Below are 12,034 nucleotides of genomic sequence, written 5' to 3' on the forward strand. Positions count from 1 at the left end.
TTTTCCGATCCTATTTGGCTTTTGAAACTAGGTTTCCTTGCTGATATATTCGAACAATTAAATATTTTGAACAGTAATTTGCAAGGTCGCGACATTAATATAATTACAGCCACAGATAAAATTAAGGGGTTTATAAGAAAAATCGATTTATGGTCAACTTCACTTGGCAAAAAGCAGCTCGATTCATTCCAGTGCGTTCAGGAAATTATAGAAAATGTATGTTACAGTGCTACAAATTTTGAACAAGTTTATGCAGGCATGCAAGTTACTTTGTTTAATTTAAAACAACAGCTCTGTGATTATTTCCCCGAAGAAATTCAAAACAGTTACGACAGTTGCAGATGGATACTGAATCCGTTTTTAGCCGATTCCTTTCAACATGCTGAAATACCAATAAACATGAAAGAACAACTTATTGAAATATTAAGTGATGGAATGTTGAAGCTCCAATTTTTTTCCCAGAACCCGGACGAATTTTGGACCAAAAAGATGCAGGAATACCCTCAGTTGGCGAATGAAGCTGTAAAATGTTTGGTTCCATTTGTAACATCATATTTATGTGAGTTAAGTTTCTCGTCTATGACTGCCATTAAAACAAAAGTGAGAAATCGTCTCGTACTTGAAAACGATATAATTGTGTGTGTCTCAAATACACAGCCTAGATTTGAAAGATTAGTTTCAAAAAAACAGGCGCATGGGTCTCATTAACACTGTAATATTTGACTTTATTTTTTTCTTTTACTTTTAAGGTCTTTTAATATTTAGTTTTATGTTTCGTTTGATAATTAATTGTTAATTTTTATTTACGGCTTTATTAAAATAAAAATACATGATTTAACAAAGTAGTGTTTTTGTCTTATTTTGGAAATTTCCGGCGACCCCCCTAGTACCTCATTGCGACCCCCCAGGGGGTCGCGACCCACACTTTGGGAAACACTGAATTAATATATATATATATATATATATATATATATATATATATATATATATATATATATATATATATATATATATATATATATATATATATATGGAAACGTTTTGATCATTATGGTCAGAAGCTTATATTCCATATGAAAGCAGCCTTTAGCTATTTTTGTTGGAACGCAAGTATAATCAAGAGAATGTAAACCTATTATGAAAAGTGTATTGTCAATTATCAAGCATTAACTTGAATGTTGAAACAATTTCAAGTGATATTGGATCAAACTTTTTGAATTAGCTAAATTATATAATGTTACTCCTGAAAATCCTAAATTTCAAGTAGTCAGTCATAAATTGTTTTATATATTTGACCTAAGTTATTGTTTTATACAAACTACAGAAACAATTTAATGAAACATAGTTTATTAAATTTAATTTAGGTTTGCTGATAAAAGTACTTTATGGAAGTTTTTGTGAGTATTGGATTCTCAACTTTTTAAACACACCACGTGGCTTGTGGAATGAATACATATAAAATATGACTTTGTGCTCTTCCTGCAGATGCATTTGGTACAGTAGAGATCAAAGAAAGGTTAGACAATTTGTATGATATTTTAGATTCAAATCCTTTGTGAAATCCCAATAAATACAAAATTAATTTTTTATACGATAGTTTATAGTTCATGAAAAAGCTTAAAATAATTAATTCACATAATCAAGATATCTCAAAAAGAATTAAATTGTATAAATGTTGGAAAATAACAATTAATAGTTGTAGGCTATATAAGAAAATATATATAGAAAATAAATCTATACAAAATATTATGAGCTACAAACTGATACAAAAACAAAATACTAACGCCAAGCCCAGCCAAACAAACAACTGTGACAACAAACGCCGATCCTGTACAAGACAAATGTCACCAAAATTATTTGCTATTCATATGGAGACCCTGTAAGAAGGAGTGGAAACGCAATGCATCGTTTGTGGGCTAACTTTTCAACCTCTAATTCAACTTTCAGCAATCGCCGCTAGAGGCGCAAGTGTTCGAATAGGTGCTACAAATACATTAGCTCTTATGGACTTATTTAATATTTAACTCATCTTATTTTTGTTTTTAGCGTAATTAGACATTAATTTATTGGTGGATTGTAGCTGAATATGTTTTATGCCAAAAATAAATTATTTTAACCTTATAACATATCGACGTGTGGTAAAAAGTGTATTCTTTATATACCATTGTAGATGGAGATGTGACATCAAATTTAAATTTGTCATTACTTTAATATGTAGGACAGCTTATTTTGAAGCGGAAATATTTTGTCACATTATCTAACTGCCACATTTATATACCAATGGTATTTCAACGGCAAATTAATTTTTTAATATCTTTGTAACTGATATTAAAAAGTTTGTTAGTTGAAAAAATTGACTTAACTGTACGTAATTGTTTTTAAAAAGTTTAAAAAGTTATTTAAATAATTTGAAGTTTATTGATCAATTTTTTTTAATTAGGTATTCTTTTTATCAAAATTTAAACTGCTTTTTTTTAATACTTCATTTATCTATATTCTGAAAGCTTACCTATCAGATGTTTAAATTTAGTTAATAAAAATATATGTCTATAAACTACTCAGACGATAGTCTGACTTTTATAAAATTAATGTTAATTTTTGTGAAATATTTTGTCTCAAAAAATGCATTGTTTCGACAGAAAAACTTTCAAGATCGTCCTACTATTATCACTATAATTTTCAGGTTAAAATAAAAACCAATAATAGGTACAAATTTTATTTACACCGAAGGAAATAACATACAAACGAATAGGTTTAATCCACGAACGTTATAAATAACATAAAGACAAATCTTTATAAAAAGTCTTTATTAACTTCGTTAAGTTTTCTTTTGAATTTTTTATCGGAACGATAACTCGATATAAATCCCGGTACGAAGCAAGTTCTTTTAGTGTAAGCTTTCTTGGCACTCATATTTAAATAATATTAACCACCAAAACCAATAATCTTATATTAACTACGAATAATTAATTATTTTCGAAATTTTCACATTCACTCCAATGCAAAAGTAGCATCTATTTCTACGCCACCGCCGCCCTAGCGAGAAACCAAGCAAACAGGCAAAATTGTGTACAAAAATTTCAAGGTCGTCCTATCTCGATTCCTCTCCTCTGTGTAGGTCTCCATAGCTATTCATACAAATTGAGAAATGGCCGATCTGGCACATGCGCATAAAAATTTAGTTCATAGATAATCCAGCGTCATAAAGTTAGCGAAACGGTTTTTTTAAAGTCGTTATTTTGACTTCTACCATAGCTCAAAAAATTGCACCTCGTTTGCGGATAATTGCACCATTCAAAATTTCATTTGCGGAGTTTCCGTTTTCGAGATATAAGCAAATCAAAAGTGGAGATTTCGGCGCAGCGCTAAAAATAAATGTCGATTTTCAGGGTATAAAATGCCGTAAAGTCACTAAATAACCATATCAAAAAATTGCACCTCGTTTGCGGATTATGAATAAACTGGTTTTAATTGAAAATTGTGAAAATTGAAAATGTTATAAAGGAAAAATGTTTTTAATGTTGGTTGCCTATACTGTAGGGGCAAAGGTATGCCAGAATAATTTTCACTTTTGGTAAACCTAAACTGTAAGGCTAAAAGTAGTATGTACCATAGTCAAAATAACTCCTCCTGACTTAAAGGTAATCCCTCCTTTGAAATTTCATTTGCGGATATTCCATTTTTAAGTTATATCAAAATGAAATTTCTCGGGACAGCGCCAAAGTATATATTTCCATTATCGGGATATTTATTAAAAGCTGTAAAAATAACAATAACTATATCATTTAATTTCTTCTGGTTTGAGGATTACGAATAGACCTGGTTTAAACTAAAAATCATAAAGCTTAAAAAATTTCCGAAGAAAAAATTTTTCCATTTTGGTGGTCCTAAACTGTATTTGCAAAAGTATTATCTGTATTGTAATGTATATCTAAAATAATTGCTACTGACCTAAGAAAATCCCTCCATTCGAAATTTCATTTGCGGATTTTCCGTTTTAGAGTTATAAAAAATAAAAATTTTCGGCGCCGCACCAAAGTGTTTATTTCCTTTTTGTAAATATCAAAAGCTATAAAACCACTAAATAATCATATCTTTTAATTCCTCCTCGTTTGAGGATTATGAATATACCTTTTTACTAAACTAAAATTTTTAACTTTTAACTAAAAATCATAAAAATTAAGAATTTTCCGAAGAAAAAAGATTTCCATTTTGGTGGGACTAAACTGTATTAGCAAAAGTATTATCCACCATATCTAAAATAATTCCTCCTGATTTGAGGATAATCCCTCCATTCGAAATTTCATTTGCGGATTTTCCGTTTTCGAGATATAACCAAATAAAAAGTTGAGATTTCAAATAAATTTTCATTTTCTGGGTATAAAAAGCCGTAAAATTGCTAAATGACCATATCACCTAATTGCTTCTCGTTTGCGGATTATAAATAAACTGGCTTTAATTGAAAATAATAAAAAAAATTTTATAAAGAAAAACGATATTAATGTCGGTTGTGGTTGCCTACACTGTAGGGGCAAAGGCAAAGCAATAGTAGTGATGTTGATTATAGTTACTTTCGAGGATTCGTTACAAATCGTTACTTTTGTATAAAATAATCATTTACAAAATAAAAATGTATACCATTTTTATTCAGTTACAATGCGAAGGCAAAACAATCTTACTTTTCAATTAGAATACGGAGTGCAATCCAGCTACCGAGAGCTTTTCCCACACATTGCAACTGAAACAAATAGGGTAGGGGACTTCTGGCAATTGAAAGATGAAGTTTTTCAATCCTAATAGCAACATTAATAATATTGAAAATATTAAAAATATTACTAAAAGATTTTTAAATTGAAAAACTTATTGGTACACTTTCCTGGTGACACCTCCAAGACTTCTACAATTTGCAAGCCAAATGCATACTGCAGTGAAGACAAAGGGAAGGAATTCTACACTATGCAATTCACATCCCCGTCTGCAGCTTGGTATAAAGTTCCAACGGAAAATGCACCTAGTTACTCATTTTCAGTTGCAATGCGAAGGCAAAACAATCTTACTTTTCAATTAGAATACGGAGTGCAATCCAGCTCTCTGAATCGCGATTTTCGATTCTTATTGGAATATCATCGGAGAGACCGTAGGCTTGTTATCCATATCCTAACTGACCAGCACCGAGAGCTTTCCCATACATTGCAACTGAAACAAATAGGGTAGGTGACTAGCGTCATCTGGCAATTGAAAGATGAAGTAAGAAAAGTAAGATTGTTTTGCCTTCGCATTGCAACTAAATAAAAATGGTATACATTTTTATTTTATAGTCGTATTACTCCGTAGAGTAACTAGGTGCATTTTCCGTTGGAACTTTACCAAGCTGCAGACGGGGATGTGAATTGCATAGTGTAGAATTTCTTCCCTTTGTCTTCACTGCAGCATCCATTTGGCTTGAAAATTGTAGAAGCCTTGGAGGTGTCACCGGACGGGTGAACCCTGGAGAACCTGAGCAACCTTACCGGAGATTGGGTAACCAACCCCAGTGGAAAGTAGGGTAAGGGCTGACGAGGAAGGGAGAAATAGTCCTCCGAAAAGGGGGTTGGGCGATAGGCCAGTAACCTATTCTTGTAAAAAAAGTACTACTTCGAAACCTTCAGATAGGCCCCGGAATGGACGGATATCAAGACGACGACTTTGGCAACGGAATATGGAATTTATGCTGGGAACATGGAATGTCAGAACGCTAAATAGACCAGGAGCTCAGAGGATCCTTCTACGCGAACTGAAAAGATATAAAATAGGAATCACTGCAGTACAAGAAACTAAATGGTTGGGAAAACGTAGCCGGGACACTAAAACACACACTATACTGTATAGCGGTAAAGATGAAGGAAATAAAGAATTTGGAGTAGCCTTTATCGTAGATAACAAAAATGATAACAGATTTTCAAGCCATCAATGAAAGAATCTGCAAGCTTAGGATAAAAACGTATTTCTTTAACATAACCCTTATAAATGTGCACTGTCCCACAAATGAACAGGAAGAAGACACTAAGGTAGCCTTTTATCAAGATCTAGAACGAATCTATGACTCAATACCAAGAAACGACATTAAAATGGTGATAGGCGACACAAACGCCAAGATCGGAAAAGAAGAAGAGTACATAGGGGTAATAGGGAAACATAGGGAAACACAATAAATTAAATAGACCATATACTGACTGAAAAAAGAATGGCGACGAGTATATTAGATGTAAAAAGCAGACGTGGTGCAAGCTGTGACTCAGACCATCTACTAGTGCAGACACGGTTTAGATGCAAAATCAGTCGAAAGGTAAAGGAAAAATATCCAAAACAAGAAAAACTAACCTTAGATAACCTAAAAGTCCCTGAGGTACAAGAAAGATTTGAGAGAACAGTGGATGAAAAATTACTAGAAGAAAACAGAGCAGACTCCACAATAGAAAATCAATGGAACACCATAAGCAGTATCATACTAAACACAGCGAAAGAAGTCCTAGGAACAAAGACACAACGGAGAGAAGAAACATGGTTCGATGAAGAATGCAAACAAGCTATACAGGAAAGAAATAAAGCACATAAGAATTACATACTCAGACGTACTAGAGAGAGAAAAACAGAATTTGAGAACAAAAGACGAAGAGCAGATAAACTGTGCAGGCAGAAAAAGAGAAAGTACGAAAACCAACGGATACTAAATATAGAAAGGGAGTTTAAGGAAACGATAAACACGTAGTTCATACCAACTTATCAAACATTTAAGACAGGGATACAAACCGAAGACTAGCCTCTGCAAAAATAAGAAGGGTGAAATCATTAGCGATATGGACGAAATTAAGATAACCTGGATGACATATTTTAAGGAAGTATTAAACAAAGGGGCACAACCACCATTACAACAACAGAGGCAGCAGCAGACATGGCAGGAGGTACAACAAGAACTGGGGGAAGATGGAGAAGAAAATGAATTAACTAGACCCCCAAAGCTAGAGGAGGTCCAAACGGCAATCCACATACAAAAAAGCCATAAAGCACCGGGAATAGATAAAATACCGGCAGAACTACTCAAGCAAGGAGGAAGGAATTTGACACAACAGATGTACCAGCTAATACGAGAGATATGGATAGAAGAAGAAATCCCCCAACAGTGGAAGAAAAGTATAATCTGCCCTATTCATAAAAAAGGAGACAAACTGTTGTGTCAGAATTATAGAGGCATCTCTTTACTTTGTTCGGGATACAAAATATTCACAAACATCCTTAATCGAAGACTTCAACCTCTCACGGAAAAAATCATCGGGGAATATCAAGCAGGGTTTAGGCAAAATAGATCTACCATTGACCAACTATTTACAGTTAAACAAATACTAGCCAAAGCATGGGAATATGACATGGACGTTTACAATGGGTGCGTTCGGACGACCATAGCGGCTGATTGTCAGCAGAAATCGGCTGAGTGGTTGTATCCAGCCATGATAGGGAAAGCTTAGTAAATCTCTCAGCGGCTGACTTCCAGCGGTGACGTCTGACAGCTATTGCTAGCTCAGCTGTCCAGCCGCTGTGGTCGTCCGAACGCACCCAATCTCTTTGTAGATTTTAAAGAAGCCTATGATTCAATAGATAGAACAATTCTACCTAATATATTGGAAGAATTTAGCATACCATCAAAATTAATACGACTAGTGCAAATGACAATGACAGAAACAGAAGCACAGGTATGTATTCAAGGACAGATCACTGATGCGTTTACGATAACGCAAGGATTGAAACAAGGCGACGGACTGGCTCCAACGCTTTTTAATCTTGTTCTTGAATATGTAATTAGACGGTTGACGGTGAGAGGAAATAACATACTTACAAACAAATCTACCCAATTAGCAGCATACGCAGATGATATAAACATAATGAGCAGAACAATAAATGCAGCGGAAGAAACCTACGTTGGGTTGAAACAGAGTGCAGAAGCAGTAGGGCTAGCAATAAATACAAATAAAACAAAACTACTCATACAAAACAGATCAAACAGACCGGCGCAACAACACTTTATTGACGATATACAACATATGAATAGATTCGCGTACCTAGGAATGGATCTGGTTGCAAGCAATGAAGAAAACCGGAAATAAATAGAAGGCTTGTGCTGGCAAATAAAGCCTATTTCGCGATGGGCCACATATTCAAATCGCGAGACGTACACCGGAAAACAAAACTCCGGGTACATAAAACAATAATCAGGCCCATAGTAAGTTATGGCTGCGAAACATGGGTGGTGACACAGAAATCTGCCAATGCATTAGATGTGTTTGAAAAAAAAAATATACCGTAGGATACTGGGCCCAATAAGTGAAAATAACAACTTGCGAATTAGGTATAATAGAGAAATATACGAGCAATATAGCGAACCAACTCTAGCACAATACACTAAACTGCAGAGATTACGGTGGGCAGGGCACGTGGTCCGCATGCATGAGAATTGAATCCCCAGAAAATTGTGAATGCAAGAATGCAGGGAAAAAGACCTGTTGGAAGACCTAAAAAGAGATGGGAAGACGAAGTCGATGAGGATGACAGGAACTTCCTGGGAACGTGTTCATGGAAAAGAACAGCGGTAAATCGAAATGATTGGAGAAGCTTGTTGAAGGAGGCCAAGGCTCAATTTGGGCTGTAGTGCCATTGGATGGATGGATGGATGGATGGATGGAGGTGTCACCAGGAAAATGTACCAATAAGTTTTTCAATTTAAAAATCTTTTAGTAATATTTTTAATATTTTCAATATTATTAATGTTGCTATTAGGATTGAATAACTTCATCTTTAAATTGCCAGATGACGCTAGTCACCTACCCTATTTGTTTCAGTTGCAATGTGTGGGAAAAGCTCTCGGTGCTGGTCAGTTAAGATATGGAGAACAAGCCTACGCTCTCTCCGATGAGATTCCAATAACAATCGAAAATCGCAATTCAGAGAGCTGGATTGCACTCCGTATTCTAATTGAAAAGTAAGATTGTTTTGCCTTCGCATTGCAACTGAATGAAAATGGTATACATTTTTACTTTATAGTCGTATTACTCCGTAGAGTAACTAGGTGCATTTTCCGTTGGAACTTTACCAAGCTGCAGACGGGGATGTGAATTGCGTAGTGTAGAATTCCTTCCCTTTGTCTTCACTGCAGCATCCATTTGGCTTGCATATTGTAGAAGCCTTGGAGGTGTCACCAGGGAAGTGGACCAATAAGTTTTCAATTTAAAAATCATTTAGTAATATTTTTAATGTTTTTCAATATTATTAATGTTGCTATTAGGATTGAAAAACTTCATCTTTCAATTGCCAGATGACGCTAGTCACCTACCCTATTTGTTTCAGTTGCAATGTGTGGGAAAAGCTCTCGGTGCTGGTCAGTTAGGATATGGAGAACCAGCCTAAGCTCTCTCCGATGAGATTCCTATAAGAATCGAAAATCTCGATTCAGAGAGCTGGATTGCACTCCGTATTCTAATTGAAAAGTAAGATTGTTTTGCCTTCGCATTGTAACTGAATAAAAATGGTACACATTTTTATTTTGTAAATGATTACTTTATACAAAAGTAACGATTTGTAACGAATCCTCGAAAGTAACTATAATCAACATCACTACTATTCCTTTGCCTTTGCCCCTACAGTGTAGGCAACCACAACCGACATTAATATCGTTTTTCTTTATAAAATTTTCAATTTTTATTATTTTCAATTAAAGCCAGTTTATTTATAATCCGCAAACGAGGAGCAATTAGGTGATTATACCCAGAAAATGAAAATTTATTCGAAATCTTAACTTTTTATTTGGTTATATCTCGAAAACGGAAAATCCGCAAATGAAATTTCGAATGTAGGGATTTTCTTACGTCAGAAACAGTCATTTTAGATATACATTACAATACAGATAATACTTTTGCAAATACAGTTTAGGACCACCAAAATGGAAAATTTTTTTCTTCGGAAAATTTTTAAGCTTTATGATTTTTAGTTTAAACCAGGTCTATTCGTAATCCTCAAACCAGAAGAAATTAAATGATATAGTTACTGTTATTTTTACAGCTTTTAATAAATATCCCGATAATGGAAATATATACTTTGGCGCTGTCTCGAGAAATTTCATTTTGATATAACTTAAAAATGGAATATCCGCAAATGAAATTGCAAAGGAGGGATTACCTTTAAGTCAGGATGAGTTATTTTGACTATGGTACATACTACTTTTAGCCTTACAGTTTAGGTTTACCAAAAGTGAAAATTATTCTGGCATTCCTTTGCCCCTACAGTATAGGCAACCAACATTAAAAACATTTTTCCTTTATAACATTTTCAATTTTCACAATTTTCAATTAAAACAAGTTTATTCATAATCCGCAAACGAGGTGCAATTTTTTGATATGGTTATTTAGTGACTGTACGGCATTTTATACCCTGAAAATCGACATTTATTTTTAGCGCTGCGCCGAAATCTCCACTTTTGATTTGCTTATATCTCGAAAACGGAAACTCCGCAAATGAAATTTTGAATGGTGCAATTATCCGCAAACGAGGTGCAATTTTTTGAGCTATGGTAGAAGTCAAAATAACGACTTTAAAAAAACCGTTTCGCTAACTTTATGACGCTAGATAATCCGTTTGTGTCGGTTCTTGGGAGATATGTATTCTTTGGTTTAGCCATCCACCGGCCACCACTGACAGTTCATTTCAATTGGAATCCCTAATTGACTGCTGGCAGATGCACTTGTATGCAAGCCAAAAAAAAAGAAGTGGAAGTGGATCCCTAATTGACAAGTTAAAATTGTCATTTATGTTTTATTTTTTTGTGAGATTGTGAGCATTGTGAGTAACAAAACAAAACAAAGATAAAATAAGAACTATAAGAAGTAGTGTCATGTAGTGTTTACTTTTCAAATGTATCTATTATTTTAAGACATACACTTAATACCTAATATTTCAGCGTTGTGACAAGGTAGTATAAGGATGTATTATTTTTCATTATTCTTGCTATTTAACATATTATGGATAATAGCAACATGTTCAGTAATTAATCACCGGGAAGTATCAAACTCTATAGTGGACGAAAAAGCATGCCAAGATGTTGCAATTATTTGTCACAACTTAAGTGAGAAAGACGATTTACTTATTCTCGAATGTTTATTATCCTCAAATCCACACCAAGTTAATCGTTTAAATAGAGAATGCATGAATATTGTATGGGGTAGAGTGAATAACCTCACCAGTTCCAGTGGTGTAAAAGAACGCCTGTTGCCGGAATGCGGCAAGGAATTAGATAAGTTGCAGTGCCAAGAAAATAATTATTTACAATGTATAGTGAAAAATGTAAATAATATACAAGATCAAAATTGTTATAATACCATAAATCGCCTAGAAAGCATCGCCTTTACTGACTACAAGTGGATAACAGACTTTTTACATGAATGTGCTCAAGATATTAACAAATTTCAATGTGGAATTATCGATGGAGACAACTTTTCGCAAATCAGAACAGTAGCATGTTTGCAAAATAAAATTGTAGAAGTCTCGGAAGAATGTAGGAAGGAAGTGTTTCATTTATCAGAATTGCAATCAAATAATATTAAACTTGATGCTCAGTTATATTTGGAATGTAGGGAGGACTACCAGAGATATTGTTCCCAATTTAAAGAAGGTTTGTATCCTACTTTTTACTGCCTTTTTTATACCTTGTCAGCAATATTTTCTTCTAGCTTTCTTCTACCATCAAGTTATAATACCATTTAAGTACAGTAGACTCGCGATTATCCGAGGTAATTGGGACCGTGACTACCTCAGATACGGAAAAACTCGGTTAACACTGTGCTTGGTTATATTGATAGAAAAACACGTAAATGACCATAACTGTGGACATTTTAATGACAAAACTGATACTTACAGTACTTTCTATAAAAGATAAAACATTTGCCTTATCAATATTACTGTTTAAAAAAGTCTGATTGATTTTTGCGTAAGCTTCATTCCTCTGTTTGAGGCG

General features: G+C 34.1%; 1 protein-coding gene across 1 annotated transcript in view; it reads left to right on the top strand.

Moving 5' to 3' along the window:
- The first annotated feature begins 10,778 nt into the window (after nucleotides 1–10,778).
- The window catches only part of LOC126882098 (Golgi apparatus protein 1), a 155,795-nt gene continuing 154,539 nt past the window's right edge, over nucleotides 10,779–12,034 (top strand). The window contains exon 1 of the mRNA XM_050646947.1: nucleotides 10,779–11,692. Coding sequence (XP_050502904.1) covers nucleotides 11,005–11,692 — 688 coding nt within the window. The 5' untranslated portion in view covers nucleotides 10,779–11,004. The remainder of the gene's footprint in view (nucleotides 11,693–12,034) is intronic.

The sequence above is a fragment of the Diabrotica virgifera genome, chromosome 3 (assembly GCF_917563875.1).
Source record: "Diabrotica virgifera virgifera chromosome 3, PGI_DIABVI_V3a".
Lineage (NCBI taxonomy): Eukaryota > Metazoa > Arthropoda > Insecta > Coleoptera > Chrysomelidae > Diabrotica > Diabrotica virgifera.